General features: G+C 40.0%; 1 protein-coding gene across 1 annotated transcript; it reads left to right on the top strand.

Annotated features, from left to right (window-relative positions):
• The first annotated feature begins 721 nt into the window (after positions 1–721).
• Positions 722–20694, top strand: LOC125276257 (E3 ubiquitin-protein ligase TRIM39-like). The gene is made up of 7 exons (XM_048203762.1): positions 722–794; positions 1332–1942; positions 12558–12653; positions 19002–19235; positions 19327–19469; positions 19693–19754; positions 19875–20694. Exons 1-7 carry the CDS (start codon positions 722–724, stop codon positions 20429–20431), a joined length of 1776 nt encoding a protein of 591 aa, XP_048059719.1. The 3' UTR covers positions 20432–20694.
• The last annotated feature ends 754 nt before the right edge of the window (positions 20695–21448 follow it).

The raw sequence follows: 21448 nt of genomic DNA, 5'->3' as shown, positions 1-21448 counted from the left end.
GTCTTGTGAACACATCGGATACTCGCAGGTAAGTGATAGAAATATAAGAGAGATTGAGCTGAACAGGTTTCTGATGGAAATTATTTGATTTAGTAGAGTTTATGTTGAACTGGAATAAGATTTCAGGTTTAAGCATGTCAAATACTCAACTACTTACAAGATTAAAACTACTCTTGAATTTATAATATATTTTGTGGAGAGTTATATATATATTTATATATTGAGATATTTTTTGTTGGAAAATATGTACTTATGTAAAATATGTACTATCACTTGTACTTTTGTTAATCTAAACAGCAGGTCAAAGTTCCGATTGTTCAGTGAGTTTATGAGTCTCTCACTGTGTTTCAAAGGAATGTGTTTCCCTCACTATCAATTCTTACATAAGATTTAACCAATTTACTATAAATATTGAGTAAATGATCATGATTCAATTTGGTTTTAAGTCTGAAAGAAAAAAGAAAATAAATTATTTGAAGGTCATTCTCTTTCAGAGGTCAATAACATTGAAGAGTTGTTCACAAGAGTGAATGAACTGTGTGCTGATGTGAAATAATGAAGAATAAGTAAAACTAATTCTGATCCTTGAGGTAAGAATTCATTTAAACCTCAGTGACTAAATACAAGCTCATTATAGAAGCAAATTGGCTGAGATGTTTCTTTTCAGTCCATTGATCATACAATACAATTTCTTTTCTTGAAAATGTAGTGAGAAAGAACAATGGCACAATCTTCACCAACATCAACAAAAGCAAGAAAAACCAGGAGATGGAGTATTGAGCACACACCTCCATGTAAGTAAAAAAAAAAAAAAAACAGAAGAGGAATGAATTAGAGCATGAATGACTTTCACTCATATTTGAGTTCCTTCAAAGTCACTCTTTACATTCAACCAGCTTCATGAGGTGCATCATGAGATCCTTTAAACAGTATTGTAAGAGTTCACATTTGTGCTGCAGACTTGAGCATTCTCCTTCACTGTCCAATCATCCATTTAGAATAATAATAATAATAATAATAATAATATTATTATTATTATTATTATTATTATTATTATGGTAGCACTTTATTTTACAGTCCTGTTCCCCATGTACAAATGATGTACTTATTACAGTAATTACAATAACTGGGTAATAACTGGGTACTAACCCTTAACCTACCACTAAACCAAACCTTAACTACGCTGTAAGTACACATAGGTACGTATACTGTAAAATAAAGTGCAACCATTAATAATAATAATAATAATAATAATAATAATAATAATAATAATTCAGTCCTTTAAGCAGAAGCCATTAGATCAAAGAGTAATGTTTGTTTCCAAACTTTAGACTATAGTGTAGGTGATTTATCTTCATTTCTCTTTCCAGCAATTTCATCCTCCAGTGGTCCACTGACTGAGGAGCTTCAGTGCTCTATATGTCTGGACGTGTTCACTGATCCAGTCACCACTCCATGTGGACACAACTTCTGCAAGACCTGTCTGAATAAGTTCTGGGACAACAGCCAGACCTGCAAATGTCCATATTGTAAAGAAACATTCAAGCACAGACCTGATCTCAAGATTAATATCACACTCCGAGAGCTCGTAGATCACTATAAAAAGAAAAGTCCTGAGAAAAAAACTAAAGTTGTGAAAAAACCTGAAGTTCTGTGTGACTTCTGTGAGGAAAGAAATTTGAAAGCCCTGAAGTCGTGTCTGGTGTGTCAGAGCTCTTACTGTGAAACTCACCTGAAGCCTCATTTAAAAGTGGCCGGTTTAAAGAAACACAAACTGATCAATCCTGTGAGGAATCTGGAGGACTATATATGTCAGAAACATGAGAGACCTCTGGAGCTGTTCTGTAGAGATGATCAGACGTGTGTGTGTCCGATGTGTGACGTAACAGACCACAAGAACCACAACACTGTGCCTATGGAAGTAGAGAGTGAAGATAAGAAGGTATAAGTTACTATTAAAAATACTTTTAATGGGCTTTTAAGGGATTAAATCAAGAGGAAACATTTAATTTAATCTTGTGTAATAAAAGCTTATTATGAAAACGTCTCAGGTTACGCATGTAACCATGGTTTCCTGAGAACAGGGAACAAGACATTGCGTTGAACGCTTTGAGGAATGCCTCTGCATGAACTGGTGTCTGAAACGCTTATTAAATCACAGCAATCATATTGACCTGCAACAGCCCATGACATCATAATGGTGTCACCTGAAAGTATATAAGGAGCGCCTAGAGAACATGTCATCCATTTATCATCTGAAGGGACTGTTCAGCAGGCGCCGAGGCATGGCAGGGAGATGCAGTGTCTACTTAGGCCAGCTACCTGATAGCAAGTGTTGCAAGCTGCTATGTGCCCAAAGTGTTGGGGACTCACCCTAAGGGAGGCCTGCTAAGGCCAGTTACCTGATAGCGAGCCTTACTGCTGAGAAATACCCACAACGTTGGGGACTCACTTTCCAGAGAGGCCCGCCAGGGCCTACTATCTGATAGTAAGTCATTGCTGGCTGCCAAGAACCCAAATGCTGGGAACTTGCTCTTCAGGGAGGACAGCTACCTGATAGCAAGTCTTTGCTGGCCGCAAAATACCCAGGTGTTGGGGACTAGCGCTCAGGGAGGCCTGCCAAAGCCAACTACCTGTGGCAAAGTCTTCACTAGCAGAGAAACCTGCACAGCGCCTACAGTCCTGGAACCTAATCACATTGCCAGAAGCAGTGTACTCAGAAAAACACATTTTACCCTTTAAGAAAGGAAAGTACAGTCTAATGCCAATGGGGCCTACCACTCCAGATGAACATGAGTGTCAGCTCATGGCAATGTTCAGGCTTCAAGGGAGCGTACTCAATAACCAGACCGAAGTGAAGGTTAAAAATTCCGTTTGACTGGAGACACAATGGTGCAGGGCAGATAAACACAGAGCTATAAGCGAAGTACTCAACCAAGACCCTGTTTTTACCAGGGAGTACTATTAGCTTGATCCTGAGAATGATACAGGGTGAAGGCCTACCAGTGGAACTGGTAGGAAAATGACAGAAATGTTATCTGCACTCAGCCCTAGGGGAATGGAGGCCTTTTTCTTAAAAAGCCAACCACATTTGACCCAGCGCTTGAATGTCAGTTCATCGGGCTTAAGGGAGAGCCTAGGCTGGATGCCTAGCTTATGAGCTAGCTTCTGCCTCTGCACCAACATGCATTTACCCCAAATGCCAGCGATCGTGCTTCACACAAACAGAAGGTGAAAAGAGGATGACATTTTCTCTAGGCGCCCCTTATATACTTTCGGGTCGCACCATTATGATTTCAGGGGCTGTCGCCGGTCAATAAGATTGCCGTGATTTAAGCGTTTCAGACACCGGTTCACACGGAGGTGTTCCCCATAGCGTACGGTGCAGTACGAGTTCCCTTTCGAAAGGGAACAATTATGTAAGTTTCCTCAGAAGACAGTAAATCTCTGTTATGATATATCAAATGTAGCGTTAGTTCTGTCAGGACCACTATCGTCAAATATGATAGATAATGCATAGAGTTTGTATTGGCTGTATGGTTCTGTTCTGGGCAAGAACTCCCTGCGCATCCATGCAGCCTAGCATGGATAAGAGCAGGGAGAGCAGCAATAAACCCCCAAAACAAACCATATGCTGATATCCCCCAACACAAACTGAAGGCGAAAATCTGAATGCCATTTTTCCTCAAAATGCAGTTACCTGAATGACCTGATTTTTTTTTTTTTTTTTTTATATATATAAATAAATGGGGGAAGCTTACACCCGTAGCAGCAGCAAATCTGATACAACAAGCATGTTGTAGCGCATTTAGTTAGCGATTTTTATATATCATATATGCTTACACCGTTAGCAGCAATCTAGTCGGGGAAGCATACACCCATTGCCTAATATAAAATTATTATTATTTTATTTTAATTTTTTCTCTCTTCTCTCTCCTATTGGGGGAAGCTTACACCCCTAGTGGCAGCAATCTGTTACAACAAGCATGTTGTAAATCACAGACTAGTATTAAACTAGTGGTAGTCAGGTTGGGGAAGCATACACCCGCAGCAATAGCTCTGAGTTAGATGCAGCATGCAGCTAAGAAATTAAATGCAGTGCTTCCTCATCATGAGCACGATTTCTGCTCCAGTCGGGCCGATTCCTTTGGCTACGAAAGAGAAGATGGCGACTCCCATGATATCACACTCCTTACAGGACCATCAAGTTCGACATTGTTAGGGTTGAATAAGAAAGTCAAATCAAGTCAAATTTATTTATATAGCGCTTTTACAATTGGTAATTGTTTCAAAGCAGCTTTACATATTAGAAGCACAGAAAAAAGGGAAGTGGTTAAAAATAAGCTTTACAAACAAGCGTGGTAATATGTAACATATACAAGATGGTGCTACATTAAGCCAATGTCGGCTGACTCCCAGGGGTGGAAAAAACCCCCTAGGAGAAAAAGCCAGCGTGCTAACACTGGGAAAAAAGTCCTAGGAGGGAAAAAAACCCTTGGAAGATATATATAATATATGTAAATGGATATGGAGATCAAAATCTGAATTATACATTTTTATTATAGAGATTAAAAATAGATTATATATAAATATATGTAAGCGGATACGGGGATTAAAAATCTGAATTTTAGATGCAGCCAGAACTGGATCTGTAGGCCCATTGTCTCCTGGGCTATGTTGTAGTCAGGTCCAGACATAGGTTCTCCATCTGATCTGGATACGGCTTGGATCCAGCACCCGGAAAACCTCAGGATAAGCAGAGAGACAGATATTAGCGTAGATGCCATTCTTATTCTGATGTACAGGTATATCTAGTGTTATAGGAAATGTTCTCGGTTCCGGCCGACCTAATTATTGCAGCGTAACAATCCTTTAACGGATTTGAAAAATGTTAATGTATTGATAATGTGTTATGTGTATGCAAGAGCAAAGAGATGTGTTTTTAGTCTAGATTTAAACTGACAGAGTGTGTCTGCTTCCCGAACAATGCTAGGAAGATTGTTCCAGAGTTTAGGTGCTAAATAGGAAAAGGATCTGCCGCCTTCAGTTGATTTTGATATTCTGGGTATTATCAACTGGCCTGAATTCTGAGATCGCAATAAACGTGAAGGACTATAATGCATTAAGAGCTCACTTAGGTACTGGGGAGCTAAACCATTTAGAGCTTTATAAGTAAGTAGCAAGATTTTAAAATCTATACAATGTTTAATAGGGAGCCAATGTAATGTTGACAGAACTGGGCTAATATGGTCATACTTTCTGGTTCTAGTAAGAACTCTAGCTGCCGCATTTTGGACCAACTGTAGTCTGTTTAAAAGCCGAGCAGAACAACCACCCAGTAGAGCGTTACAATAATCTAGTCTTGAGGTCATGAATGCATGAACCAACTGTTCCGCATTTGTCATTGAGAGCATATGTCGTAATTTAGATATATTTTTTAGATGGAAGAAGGCGGTTTTACAGATACTAGAAACATGACTTTCAAATGAAAGATTGGTATCGAAGAGCACACCCAAGTTCCTAACTGAGGACGAAGGTTTAATGGAGCACCCGTCAAGTGTTAGAGAGTATTCAAGGTTTTTTCGTGAGGAAGTTTTTGGTCCAAAGATTAGGATATCAGTTTTTTCTGAATTTAATAATAAGAAATTTCTTGTCATCCAGTTTTTAATGTCAGCTATGCATTCTGTTAGTTTTGTGAATTTGTAGGTTTCGTCAGGGCGTGAGGAAATATAGAGCTGAGTATCGTCAGCGTAGCAGTGAAAACTAACACCATGCTTCCTAATTATCTCTCCTAAGGGCAGCATGTACAGAGTGAAAAGCAACGGTCCTAGTACTGAGCCTTGTGGTACTCCATATTGAACCTGTGATCGATACGACATCTCTTCATTAACTACTACAGACTGATAACGGTCAGATAAGTACGATTTGAACCATGCCAAAGCAATTCCACTAATGCCAATATAGTTTTCAAGTCTTTTTAAAAGAATGTTGTGATCGATAGTGTCAAAAGCAGCACTGAGATCTAATAACACTAATAGAGAAATACAGCCATGATCGGATGATAGGAGTAGATCGTTTGTAACTCTAACGAGAGCAGTCTCAGTACTATGGTATGGTCTAAATCCTGACTGGAAATCCTCACAGATTCCATTTCTTTCTAAAAAGGAGCACAGTTGTGTTGAAACTGCCTTTTCTAGTATCTTTGACAGAAAAGGTAGATTCGAGATTGGCCTGTAATTTACTAAATCTCTCTGATCTAGTTGAGGTTTTTTAATAAGAGGTTTAATAATAGCCTGCTTAAAGGTTTTTGGCACGTATCCTAGTGTTAAGGATGAATTAATTATATCAAGAAGTGGACCTACGACCTCTGGAAGCATTTCTTTCAGTAGTTTAGTCGGCATTGGGTCTAACATACATGTCGTTGATTTTGATGATTTGATAAGTTTAGATAATTCTTCCTCTCCTATAGCGGCGAATGATTCTAGTTTTACCTCAGGGACACTACAGTGCACTGTCTGAAGCGAAACTGTAGACGGTTGCATGTTTTTAATTTTCTCTCTAATATTATCAATCTTGCAAGTAAAGAAGTTCATAAAGTCATTACTGCTGTGCTCTATGGAAACGTCAGCAGTTGAATCTCTGTTTCTAGTTAATTTAGCCACTGTGTCAAATAAATACCTAGGATTATGTTTGTTTTCTATTAAGAGATTTGAAAAATAAGTAGATCTAGCATTTCTTATAGCCGTTCTGTACTCAATAATTGTTTCTTTCCACGAAAGGCGAAAAACTTCTAGTTTTGTTTTCTTCCAACTACGTTCAGCTTTTCTAACAGCTCGTTTTAGAGCCCGAGTGTGCTCATCATACCACGGCGTTGGATTAGTTTCCTTAATCTTCTTTAGACGTAAAGGAGCGACTGCATCTAATGTGCTGGAAAAGAGAGAGCCAATAGTTTCTGTTGCAGCATCGAGTTCTTCTAAGTTGTCAGGTATACTAAGGCGATGAAACTGCTCGGGGAGATTATTTATAAAGCAATCTTTAGTGGTAGACGTGATGGTTCTACAATATTTATGGCTGGGTGGTGGTTTTGTAGCCTTGGCTAATTGTATTATACACGAGACTAAATAATGATCTGATATATCATCGCTCTGCTGTAGAATTTCAACAGCATCAATATCAATTCCATGCGACAGTATTAGATCTAGGGTATGATTACGACAATGAGTGGGTCCTGACACGTGTTGTCTAACTCCAATAGAGTTTAAAATGTCTGCAAATGCCAATCCAAATGCGTCTTTATTATTATCTACATGGATATTAAAATCACCAACAACAAGGACTTTATCCGCAGCCAGTACTAACTCTGATATAAAATCAGCAAATTCTTTGATAAAGTCATTATGGTGCCCTGGTGGCCTGTATACAGTAGCCAGCACAAATGTCAACTTACATAATGTTACATAAAGCACCATCACTTCAAAGGAATTATATTTGAAATTCTTTTGAATGATTCTGAATATATTACTATAAATTACAGCAACACCTCCCCCTTTGCCTTTCTGTCGAGGATTGTGTCGATAATCATAACCTTGAGGACTAGATTCATTTAAAGTAATGTAATCGTCTGGTTTTAGCCAGGTTTCTGTCAAACACAGCAAGTCTAGTTTATTGTCTGTGATAATTTCATTTACAATAAGTGCTTTTGAAGAAATAGATCTAATATTCAGTAACCCAAGCTTTATCATTTGTTTATCTGATTTATCTGTGATTTTCATTTTTTGAACATCAATTAAATTTTTACCCTTAAAAGGTTTCGGAAGTTTTTTGTATTTACTAGTTCGAGGTACAGACACAGTCTCTATGTGATAATATCTAGGTGAAAGAGTTTCTATGTGCTGTGAATTATTTGAGTTCTGTGACGTGAGGCGGCTAGCAGACGGTCGGTTTAGCCAGTTTGTCTGCGTCCTGATCTGGGCCCTGGTTTGTCATGTTTCAGCTCTAAGACTATTTGCCAAATTTCTAGATAGAAGAGCAGCACCATCCCGGGAGGGATGAATACCATCTCTTTTCAACAGATCAGGTCTGCCCCAAAAGCTTTTCCAATTGTCTATGAAACCTATATTATTCTGCGGACAATACTTAGACAGCCAGCCATTGAGTGATGATAACCTGCTAACTATCTCATCACTCCGACGAACAGGAAGAGGGCCAGAACAAATTACTTCTGCTGACATTGAATTTGCGAGTTCACACACCTCTTTAATGTTAATTTTAGTGATCTCCGACTGGCGAAGTCGAACATCATTTGTGCCGACGTGGATAATGATTTTAGAATATTTACGTTTAGCATTAGCCAGCACTTTTAAATTTGCTTTGATGTCAGGTGCTCTGGCCCCCGGCAAACATGTGACTATGGTGGCTGGTGTCTCTATTTTCACGTTCCGTGTAATAGAATCGCCAATAACTAGGGCACTTTCAACAGGATTCTCAGTGGGTGCGTCACTGAGCGGGGAGAACCTGTTTGATGTTCTAATCGGAACGGAAGAGTGGTGTTTGTTCTTGCCATTATGCCGCCTCACAGTCACCCAGTTAGCCTGCTGCGTGGCTTCTACAACCGGAACCGAATGTGCAGTGTTTACTAGGCTAGTCGCATTCAAAGCAGTATCTAAGGCCCTTTCATTCTCACTATCCTCAATTAAAGTTTGGATGCGTGTCTCTAATTCTGAGATTCTCTCTGTCAGCCTGACAATATCCCTGCATTTATCACATGTGTAAGGCTCACTGCTGACAGAAAGAGCTAAGCTGTACATGTTGCATTTAATACACATGATAATCGTCGGACATGACTGACCGTGTGTTTGATGAACGCCATCCGAAAAACTGCAACGCACACGGGACTCGCTGGCTGGATGTCTCGGTCGCTTGCCGGTGCCTGGGGCAAGGGTGATGTGCGGGACGCTGTACCTCGCGGTGGATCGATGAATGCCGGGCAGCAACGTCTCCACAGCTTCCCGATCTGGCGAGTACAGATCAGAATAACATACATCTGATAAATCCGCCATTAAATCGACAAGAAAGGTTGGTTTAGAGGAAAAAAGAAAGTAGACGGTAGCTAGCAGGCTATGGCTAACACTAGGTGATTACGCTGGTGGATTGCTAGTAATAAATCGTTCCGTTTAGTAATACTATGCAATAGGTTACGTAATTTAGTGAAAAATAAGAAAGTTATATTATGTGAATAGGAATAAAGAGAAGGATTTAGGATAAACTCCACGAAGCTCCGAGCGTAGGGCAGCAGCGTTGAGCAGCGTTGAACCGGAACCCCTACTTATGCCCTATGTAGGCTCAAAACAGAAACAAAACAGAAACAAAACAAAACAGAAACCTCTGTGTATTTAAAAAAAAAGCATGTTACAATACTCTGATAAGTTTTCAAGCCACAGACGTTTGTTCACTTATCACAGAATGTTGCGATATGATCGGATATCATAAAGAGCATAAGTCTAAGACAACAGCTTAAGATAACATGTACCTGAATAAACTTACCACAGTAGTGCTTATAGTATGCAGCAATGACATTAGAGCTTCGGTAACAAGCAATTTTTAGATAGCCTTAAGATCAGCTTGTTCTAAATAGCAACTAGACCTTTAAGAACGAGCGTTTCCAGTGGCACTATAGCTTTAAGAAAAACCACAACAAAACCACAACAGAAAGGCCGTTTGCACCATGAATCTTTGTTTTTCTGTCTCTACTGCAAAGCTGCTTGAATCTGCGATGTATAGCGCTAAACACGGCGATCCGACCAGCGTGTATGTTGCTATGGGGTTGTTAAGTCTGACGTCACGCGGCAGCGCTTCCGGGTCCTAACGCTCTATTTCATACCACAAGAAAACAACAAATGATGCTAATATACATACACGATGTGGTGTAATACTACAAAAAAATATAATTATAACCTTTATCTCCATACCAAAATTCCAGATGGCCAGACAATGATTCATCTTTTATAAATCGTTAAAATATTAATATATGTGACGCTATGAGCACGGAGACTGTTGTGTATACTGTAAGTATTTAAAATGTTTAACTTTTTAAAATGATTGATGTTTAAAATGAATAAATAGCGCTCATAAACGGCCGTCGATGGCATTCTCAAGTGAAACGAGTCGAGGCTTGGACCCGGAAACGGCATTCCTTACGTCACGACTTAACAAGCGGATACAAACGAAAGCGCCCCGACCAGCGTGTGCGGCGATCGAGCCGGTTGCCAATGACAACAGATAGTAACGCGCATCGCCAAATACGATCGCAAAAGCTTTGCAAAAACATTTTTACTGAGAAGGACTAGAAGCCTAAGCAAGAGTGATAGCTTTAACAACATCATAAGTTAGCTTTAAAACAATGAGCATTAAAAGGAACTTAGCTTAGCTTCGTGGAAACATTCAGAGATGAAGGAGAGTGAAATAGCCGGCTGTAACGTGGATGTTTGATCTTGTCTTGAAACGCTTCTTCATGCAGGGAGTGCAGATCATCTGAACTGCCAGTCCATGTCTAATTGCAGCGATGCGAGAAGCAATGCTAACCTTAACTCAGTCATTTCCTATCAGTCGGCTTATGATCAATGCAGTGAATGAGAGGTGAAATCCACAAATCCCTCTCGCTAAATTCCCGATTGCACAATTCCTAGTGAGATGATGCTGTTTGCCTGTCGAATTCGCCATTTAATTTGCTCCTGAGAAATGCAATAGCTGCTGATAATACTGAGGAGCTTATATATAGATGCCGTAATAGGCGTCGTATTCCTATAGGTAGACGCAAGTCACCTGGGAGTCAGCTGATGCAAGCTTGACTGACGTGACCTGCCAGAACTGACACTAACGCTAGATTTCTGGCAGGAGTCAAGCTTGCATCAGCTGACACTGATTCACATTGACCTATATGAATACGATGCCTATCACAGCATTCATATACATATGGTCCATTCAGTATTATCAGGTGATGATCAGGAGCTATAATTACCCTCCTCCATCCCCTGCTCCTCCTTTGTCCAGTCAGGACTTGCCCTTCTGATATTTCTGTTGATCAGACTCATTTCTTAATGTTGTTACATTACTTGTTGTCATTAAAGGGTTACTTCAGGATTTAGCATTAAGCTTTGTATTAGTAGAATACCACTAGTATTTTCGAATTAGCGTGCTTTCCCCCTTCATATCAGCCCGAGATGAGAGATTTATGCATTTTTATTCTGTAAAAAAGCCTCCGATGACGCAAAAATCGTCATTTTGCGTCATCGGAGGCTTTTTTGGCCAGAGGCTTAAAACTACAGCCAGTAATAGCAGGTAGTTCCGCATTTTTTCACCACGCCCATACATATGCGCTTTTGAGGTTACTCATGGACATAGATCAAAGATTTTATCAAAAGTGGGTGTCAATATATTTTTAAGCTTACAGTAATTAACTTTATTTTGTCTGCAGTGGTCAGTGGTTCATCTCGCAAATTTATCGGTCTCTGCAGTCATCTCAACCAATACAGCAACAGGCTTTTGTGGTAACGTTAGCATAAATAGATAAATAAACTCAGTTTTACAGAACAGAGGCTTTACTTTGATAACAGTCAACTTATATGCAACTTATATGTAATTGTCTATCTAACGTTACTTTGCTAAGTTTGCAGTTTTACTGCTACCTACAACACTACATATAGGCTACTGTGTTATCAGTCTAGTATCAGCGAGTCTTACCTCTAGGCGAATATGCTTAGTACCAGATGCCCAGGCTGTTCGTCCTCTGGGAAAGTGAATATAGATGGTATCGCGGTGTCCTTCAGAATGGTTCTCTTCATTGCAAAGATATTTGGTTCGTAGTCCTCGTGCTTGAAATGGAGACTACATATTCTGCGTTTTTTTAGGTTTTCTATAACGGTGTCATCTCCAAACTTCGGGTGTTTGATGGCCCGCAGCCACTGTTTACATCGCTCCAAATCTTTAACTTAATCGGAAAATGATGGAAACTTACTTGTCCTTTCCTGGTTTTGGGTGTACATCCAGGTACAAAGCAATTTAGCACCATTTCGCTGTAAATGTATGAACTAACTCACGATTTATTTGTTTGAATTTTCCTGAATGCCGCCTGTAACCGATAGGCGTGGTTTGGGCGTGGCCTCGCAAGGGTAGCAAAACAAGTGCATTCTGGGAGTTGTTGTCTTTCATCCACATTAGTCAAAAATACATTTTCTGCCTTTTCTCAGTCTAGAAAGCTCCAAATTCAAAAATAATTTCACATTTCTACTACATAAATGACCAATTTTAAATACACATTCATCTTTCCAGGGGTGAAGTACCCCTTTAAGAAAATTAATGAAATTGCAATACTTTGGTTCTGTTCTGTTTACCAGTTTATCAGTTTATCACTGCTCTCCCTGTTCTTATCCATGCTAGGCTGCATGGGCAGGGAGTTTTTGCCCAGAACAGAACCATACCACCAATCCAAACTGTATGCTATGCCAGTTATCTTTGATGATAGTGATCCTGACAGAAATGTTGTGTTGTTCTGTCTATAGACTCAGCTGATGAAGACACAGAAAAACACACAGCAGATGATCCAGGACAGAATCAAGAAGATTCAAGAAGTCAAACACTTAGCAGAAATCAGAAAAGTGTGTAATTTTATTTTTCATTTCAATTCATAATTTCAATTGACTTAAATTTGTATTATACATCGTTTAGTTCTGCTCCTCCAAAAGTCCTGATATACAGTCCAACAGTACTGGAACTTTTCACTATTTGAATCACTCATCTTGTTTATGTTTGTATCAGGTAGACTGTTAGTTTGTGTTATAGTGGTGGGGATTTTACAGTGAATCTTTCTGCAGGTTACATCGATAAGCCAGTAGGTGGCGACAAGTGACTGTCTTTATGACAGAGTCACTGATTTTGATTCATTTGCTCAAATGATTAGTTCAAAAACACTGATTCATTCAGGAACTTTAGGTTACTAGCATAACCCCGGTTCTCTGATAACATGAGGGAGGTATCTCACTATGGGAAATGCCTCGAGGCATGACTGATCCTGGAAGCACCAATTACACCACGTCTGTCAGTTGACAGACCAATCACAACAGTGATACGGGAGTCCTGCCTCCCTAAATATATACCGTTGATGGGTCCCTACTTAATTCTCAGCATCTCTCTTTTCTGTGCACTGCAAGGAGGGAAGTTTGGTGAGATACCTCACTCATGTTATCAGAGAACCGGGGTTATGTAAGTAATTTAAATTTCTCTTTCAAACATTTTCTCGGTATCTCACTATGGGATATAGACAACTCCTGTATTTCAGATATGCTGTCTGAAGCAGGCGTCAACCAACTCAGTGATGTATGTAACATAAACACAACATTCGCAACTATTCTACGAATAGAACAGGAACAGGGTTCTAAATTAACTTTTTTGATCACCGGCCAATGTGGCTGATAACTTTCTAAAGTTACCAGCCAATCACAATTTCCACTAGCCAAATTTTTGTCCGGTGAAAATAAGAGAAATTATGAGTGCCACTGAATGCATTTGATCATTTTATTAAGATTGTTGGCATGAAAAACACATATAAAGTACATTGCATACAACAAAATATGCACAGAAAGTGCAAAAATTTCATCTATCTATCATTTGAATCACATGTCTTCAGAGCTCTTCTTCTTCTTCAGTGGTGCCATCAGAATCTGAGCCATGTCTCTGTTCCTTTTGTTCCATGTTTGCGCACAGCCACGTACACACTGTAAGTTTCAGGAGTGACAACCGCATTTAAATGCTGGAGTGAATCCCCTAAATTATCATTACATGTGTGTACGGAACATGACTCACTCTCGAAAATGCGATGATTGACAGCTTGGAAACCATAGCAACGTTCTGGCATCTCTCGTGTTTGGTATCTGTTATTGTGACCAAAGTAATATTATAGTGACAAAACACTCGTTATTTTCACCAATTTAACACACTAACATTACACATGGAGACATCGTTAATGCAGTACAGCCTGTATCAAACAGATCGCCATGGTCACTCATTATAAACGTATTTGGGCTTGTTGTTTAAGCTCGTCTCATAAAGCGAACAGGTTTATTGAGTTATTAAAGTGAGCAGACATGATTGCGATATTTTGGTCTTATTTTCAGCATAAAGCATGGATTTATTTAGGTTTATTATGGGCTTATTCTTGTTCGCTGATGATTTTTCTAGCAAAATCTAGCAACTCAAATGAGAAGAGGCTTGTGCTTTCCTTGTGACTGACCGCACATACAGAAGATAGACACATGCATCACCGGCCAAACTGGCTAGTAAGTTTTTATTTGTTAATTTAGAACCCTGAACAGGAATATATGTGAACAAAAAGCAAAAACCCCTCAAGAAGAATTTTTTTTTTATTTTATTTTTTTTTTTTACATAGGACGGAATGAGCAAGCGATGGTTACTTACTTTGGGCACAAACGATGGATTAGTTTTGAGAGTTATTCTTGAGTAATCCATCGTGAACTACATACAGGAGTTATGAACCGATAAAGCGTGAAGTTCACTATCCTAATAATAAAGCAGCATTTAGTGAAAGATGCTTTAATTCAACACTCTCTATAGCCTCAAGAGAGGACTGAGTGCATTAAGGGCCACAGAAAGATCCCATGGCAGAATCAGTGGCTTTAATACTCTGTGTAAACGCTGTGCACCTTTTATAAACCTGTATACAAGCATGGGTTGGCCTACAGTATTTCTGTCAATCCCCACATAATAAACCTTAACAGTTGAAACGCCTTTGCCCTTATCCAAAAGTTCCTGCAAAAAACATAACATATCCACGACAGAGAAAAGGGACGATGTGTCTGTTAGCATACCATTGCTCAAACACACTCCACTTCCAACCATATGCAGAGCATGTTGAAGCTGCTCAGGCATTCTGAATAGTCTCAATCACCTTCACAGGCAAACCCGTAACACTCAAGTTTAACCTCTCACGGGCAAAGCCACTTTGTCTGGGGCTGTGTGAAAAATTTCCCCGCTTGAGAGAGGAGGTCCCTGCGCAACAGGAGTGGCCCTTCCCTGTGATTGCATTCCCTTACTCTTTTTAGTGTTGGTACAATCAGACTCAGTGAAGGAATTGCATACAGTAGTGCATTTGGCCAGAGCATCCACACCCATAGGCACACCGTCTCTCGCCAGAGGTGGCAATGAGTGTTTTTGTGAGAGGCGAAGAGATCTACGACAGTTCAGCCGAACCTCACCTACTACTGGCTTACTACCTGAGGGTGGAGAGTCCATTCTCCATACAGAGGATTACCTCAGAACAGGAGATCCACATTCATTATTCCCAGGACATGCATTGCCTGTAGTGAATGAAAACTACATTGTGCTTCACGCCCCACACAATCAGTTTACATGCCAGACTTTGAGGCTGAGGGGAGTGTGTGCCTCCCTGGCAATTTAAGTATGCCACCGCTGTTGTGTTGTCTGATCTGATCAAAACATGGTGGTTCGTTAGGAACTGCACAAAATGTTGTAATGCCAGAAACAGTTAACAGTTCCAGGAAGTTTATGTGTGCGTTCTGTATTGAGATGGGCCATTTCCCTTTTGCTATCCTGCCATCGCACACTGCACCCCAACCTGTGAGCGAAACCTCCGTTGTGACCACCTTTCTCAGAGAAACTGCTCTCAACAGAGTCCCAGACCCGAGAAAAGAGCGATCTCTCCACTGACAGAGAGTGCTCATGCAGAGTGACTATCACTATCACTTTGCGGTTGAGGTGGCATTTTGGACACATGTGCTGCACCGCTGTCCAGTGCTGAAATTCCCTCATTCACAACAGTCCCAGTGGAATGACAAAAACTGTCGAGGCCATCAGCCCCAGAAGACGTAAACACAGTCTGAATGGAACTCTGTTTCCTTTCTGAAAAAGGGATAAACATCCGCTAATTGTCATGATGCGCTCTTCCTACAGAAACCCTTGATACAGGCCTGAGTTCAGTCTGAGACCCAGGTAAATTATCTCTTGTGTGTGCACCCAGCAGCTTTTTGTCTTGTTTATCTTGAAGCCTAAGCTCTCCAAATGAGAAACAAGCATTTTTGTCTCTCTCTCTCTCTCTGCCAGCTGCCGTGACAGCAATAGATCATCAAAATATGCTGACACTCTTAGACCCATTATTCTTAATGGTGTCAGAGCTGTTTCCACACATTTGCTGAACGCCCTTGGGGCTAATGACAACCCAAATGGAATTGTCAAAAACTCATAGGCTGTGTCCCGATAGGCAAACCTGAGAAATTTTCTGAGAAATTTGCATCCTTCAGATCGACTTATGTAAGCCAGTCTTTGTGACAAATACATTGTGATAACGTCTTTAAAGTCAACATTTTGAACTTGTATTTTCTGAAATGTTTGTTGAGGAAGCCCGCCCCTACCCCCCCTTTTGGGATTGACAAAGTACCAAGAGTAAAAGCTGTGATGGATGTCTCTGGCGGCACAACCCAAATTGCTCTTTTGGTCAATAAAGAGGTTATTTCTTCCTCTAAAAGGGTGTACTCCATATACGTGGCAACTCTCCGTGTCAGCAACAAACGGTCCACTGCAGCTCTCGCTCACTGATGGCGCGCCAGAGCTGGGGTTGCTGCTCTGATTAGAGCATATTTGTGTGTATTTGTGTGTAGGGATCTTTACCCTTAGCTGCACTGCTAGGTTGTTTCTCGTTCTCCATAACAGTGATGTGAACACAGATATATTAATCCGTCACCCCACTCAACGTGGGGAAAATGAAAAAAAATTAGCTGTAATGAGAACTCGCCTCGACATGTTAATTACCCCCGGAAAAGACAGCAGAAGAAAAATATTCACTTTGACAGTGAATATTCCCTCAGTAGAATAAGGAAAAAACACAGGCTCATCAAGTGAACTGTTTAGCGGCTACTCCCTGTGAGGATCTGCTGAGGATAGCTTCCCAAAAGTATCTTCACGGGAAAGAGAATCAAATTGAAGTAGGGACCACCGGCAGTGGTATATATTTAGGGAGGCTGGACTCCCACATCACTGTAGTGATCTGTCAACTGACAGATGTGGTGTAATTGGTGGTTCCAAGACTGGTCACGCCTTGAGGCTTTTCCCATGTCTGAAAGGGAACCAATCACCACTACAATTTGTTGGGGTTTTGTTTGAAACTTTTTTTCTGTGGTCAAATACAGACAATGTAACTGACAATAATTTGTCTAAAATATAAGTTAACATTAACTTCTTGTTTATTTAATTTTCATGTTGTATTTTGAATTTAAAAGCAATATCACACTCGCAATCGCGCTGTTGGGCTAAATATTGACATGGCTGTGGATTACCTTATTAAATAATAACACACCTGTCCTCAACAAGACACACGATTTGAGGAATCATTGAGTTAAATTGGTGCAGGATGAAGTTAAATATTCAATTCACATTTTTTTGTTTAGCGCTTTTCACACATATCGTTTCAAAGCAGCTTTACAGAAAATGCATGTTGGTGCATTTCAGAAATATACAGTTCTACATAATAGAAACCATTCAGTTAGCTAGTGTGTATTAATTTTAGGCCGAAAAAAAAATGAGCTCATTAAAGTAATTTTTACAAGTTGTGATCATAATGATTACAATATATAGAAATTTTGGCAGTTCAAGTTGTCATCTGAAGTCCTTGCAGGGGTTTGCGTCATCTCTTTACAGGTGTTGGGTCATCAGAAGTCTTTGTAAGCGGCTGGATCCATGCTGGAGCTGAATATGAGCTCTGACATAACTGGAGCTGACATAACCTCGCGATGGGCATCCTAGATAAAACAGAAAAGCAAATGGAAGATAATCAGCATAGCATAATGTTTCAAAGAAACATTATGAGAGGGAGAGAGTCTTGGAGCTCCGAACATTATCAGAAAGGCTATTCCTGAGTTTAGGAGCCAAATGATTCTTCTAAAATTCCAGAGTTTCGTGACCTTAAAGGGTTAGTTCACCCAAAAATGAAAATTTTATGTTTATCTGCTTACCCCCAGGGCATACAAGATGTAGGTGCCTTTGTTTCTTCAGTAGAACACAAATGATGATTTTTAACTCCAACCGTTGCCGTCTGTCAGTCAAATAATGCATTGAAACGGTAACACCATCTATAAGAGTAAAAAACATGCACAGACAAATCCAAATTAAACCCTGCAGCTCGTGATGACACATTGATGTCCTAAGACACAAAATGATCGGTTTGTGTGAGAAACCAAACAGTATTATTTTTTACCTCTAAAACACCATGTCCAACTGTCCAAATGTCCAATCTCTCGCACTCATTGAAGTATACGCGTGAGAGATCACGTCCGTTGTCAGAGTGCGTTAAGACCTCACACACTGGATGCTCAAAGCAGTTGGACATAGTGGTGTATTAGAGGTAAAAAATTATATGAATACGGTTCAGTTTCTCGCAAAAAAACTAATTGTTTCATGTCTTAGGACATCAATGTGTCGTAATGAGCCGCAGGACTACGCTTAATTTGGATTTGTCTGTGCATGTTTTTTTTACTCTTATAGATGGAGTTCCCATTGCCATGCATTATATGACTGACAGACTGCAACGGTTGGAATTAAAAATCATCATTTGTGTTCTACTGAAGAAACAAAGTCACCAACATCTTGGATGCCCTTGGGGTAAGCAGATACACATCACATTTTCATTTTTGGGTGAACTATCCCTTTAAAGAACACAATGGATTGTAGGGTGAAAAAGATAGATTGAAGGAGTTAAACCATTTAAGGCCTTATTGGTCAGTAGCAATATTTTGAATTCAATACGGAACTTAAAAGGTAACCAGTGTTAATAAAATTGGGTTTGATATTATCATATTTTCTCAACCTTAAGTTGACAGATTTTGAAACCCCCCTTGAAACACTGATGTATAAACAATAGTAACAATGATTCCTGCCTTAGCAACACCGATAATAATTTGTTGATTGTCCTGGTTGAGCAGAGAAACACAGAGAAGGAGAAAGCAGTCCGTGTCGAGCTCTTCACTGATCTCATCCGCTCCATTGAGAGATGTCAGACTGAACTGCTGGAGATGATGGAGGAGCAGCAGAAAGCAGCAGAGAAACAGAAGGAAGAGCTCATTGAAAAGCTGGAGCAGGAGATCACTGAGCTAAAGATGAGAAACACTGAGCTGGAGCAGCTCTCACACACTGAAGATCACCTCCACCTCCTACAGGTCAGTCAACATCTCTCTGATCAATGATAATGCAGTATATGACACCATAACACTCCCCATGATGAAGGATTTCTCCTCTCTCCTGCTGTAGATTTACTCATCCCTGTGCAGCTCTAGAAACACCAGGAACTGGTCTGAGATCAGTATGAAGACTGATGAGAGTCTGGAGACTCTGAGGAGAGCTCTGACTCGACTGCAGGACACTCTACAGGAGAAACTCACACTAACAGGTACGTTCTTTTGCCCTATTCAAGGAAATTAATTTTATGTCTATTGACACTTGCACTGTGGTCTATGATGGTGGTCATAATCCAATTACAAAATGTGTAATTAGACAATTAAACATCTGGTTACAACATTTGTAAGTTATTTGTAATCATAAATGTTATGTTGTATACACTTATTTAAATATAACCCTAAAGCTGGTTTATAATTGCCTACATAAAACATGTCAAAGATCTGATGATGTTTTATTGTCATTAGTCTCTACAGTGCTGAAGAGGATGCAGCAGTATGAAGGTACAGTGTTTGTCTGAACTACACTAGATTACATTCATATACTCACAGCCTTATTACTATTAAAAACATCATCACAAAATGTCTGTATTAAGTTGTGATTCATATTCTCTGTTTTCTCAGTGGATGTGACTCTGGATCCTGATACAGCTCATCCTAAACTCATCCTGTCTGATGATGGAAAACAAGTGAGATGTGGAGACACTAGACAGAAACTCCCAGACAAACCAGAGAGATTTGACTACTGTGTAGATGTCCTGGGAAAAGAGGGATTCTCCTCAAGGAGATTTTATTTTGAGGTGCAGGTGAAGGGAAAGACTGACTGGGATTTAGGAGTGGCCAGAGAATCCATTAACAGGAAGGGAAAGATCACAGCGAGTCCCAGTAATGGATGTTGGACTGTGCAGCTGAGGAATGGGAATGAATATAAAGCCGGGGCTGGTCCTCCTGTTTCTCTGTGTCTGAGAGTGAAGCCGCAGCGGGTCGGTGTGTTTGTGGATTATGAGGAGGGTCTGGTCTCCTTTTATGATGTGGAGTCCAGCTCTTATATCTACTCTTTCACTGGTCAGTCTTTCACTGGGAAACTCTATCCATTGTTTAGCCCATGCTTTAATGATGGAGGTAAAAACTCAACTCCACTGATCATCACACCTGTCAATTATGAATTTACAGTCATGTAAAAAGTATAAACGTAAATAAATAAACATGTAAAATACAGGATAAAACATAATGTTTGTGCTGCTGCTCAAAGGATGAATTGTTTTTCATCATTTGTTTTTCAGTTTTGAAAATCTCCTGTAATTACATATTTTAATGTAATGTTTGTTCAGTTAATGATTTTTTTCCCTCAATGTTTCATAACTAGTAATGCCATTTTTTCTCCTGTCTCCACCTGACGTGAAATTTCCTATAAAATGTTTACATCAAAATATAGTATTGAAACACTGATAAATGTCCTTGCTGGCAGCACACTGACATGTAGTGCAATTGTGCTTCAGGCAACTCAAGTTCAAGCAGTGCCCAAGGAAGTCGACCGGAAGTTGAAGTCGGCCGCGTGCCGCCATCTTGTAGCAGAACTTCACTTGCGTTAGCATCCCATTGACTCCCATTCATTTTGGCGTCACTTTGACAGCGAATAACTTTACATCTGAGGCGTTTAAAGACTCAATTTGTCCATTATTTATTTCTAAAGATACACGACAATGTATAAAGGGCTCCATTACCTTCTATGTTACATTATGACCCCGTAGAAACAGTTTTTGTAAAAGTAGGCTAACGATTGCGTCATAACCACTCGACTCTTTGTCGCACAGTAGAGAAATTACCGTACAGACAGGAGGAGAAGCTCGCAGGCAATAGTATGCATTAACTTAATATGGCGTACTGGCGTTACATTTTAAAATACTATACAAACTAATTAATCAGAATACTTACTCCTGCTCACTCACGCCAAAGAACTCCCCGCTCAAGCTCGCCGTCTCTGCAAGATTAACGATGGCAGTTTGCACGCACAGCTACTAGAAGATTTACATCTGTCAGACAGGTTGCTGACGTCATCAAGCTTAGTTTGAGTCTGCGCGTCAGAAACGGAAGTGCTAAAAATCGCTAAAAATGGGCTTCACTTGTCTAAATTGAGTTCCAATGGGGTCGCTGTGTCCATTTCTTTTACTGTCTATGAGTTCAAGTCCCGGCTTCTG

Source organism: Megalobrama amblycephala, linkage group LG9 (genome assembly GCF_018812025.1).
Source record: "Megalobrama amblycephala isolate DHTTF-2021 linkage group LG9, ASM1881202v1, whole genome shotgun sequence".
Taxonomy (NCBI): Eukaryota; Metazoa; Chordata; class Actinopteri; order Cypriniformes; family Xenocyprididae; genus Megalobrama; species Megalobrama amblycephala.
Note: the sequence above shows the minus strand (reverse complement) of the source record. Positions and strands in the feature narration are given on the sequence as shown.

Coding starts and splice junctions, on each gene's coding strand:
- LOC125276257 (XM_048203762.1), top strand. CDS start 722: ATGGCACAATCTTCACCAACATCAACAAAAGCAAGAAAAACCAGGAGA. Junction 795..1,331: donor TATTGAGCACACACCTCCAT/GTAAGTAAAAAA, acceptor TCCAAACTTTAG/ACTATAGTGTAGGTGATTTA. Junction 19,755..19,874: donor GAGGATGCAGCAGTATGAAG/GTACAGTGTTTG, acceptor CTGTTTTCTCAG/TGGATGTGACTCTGGATCCT.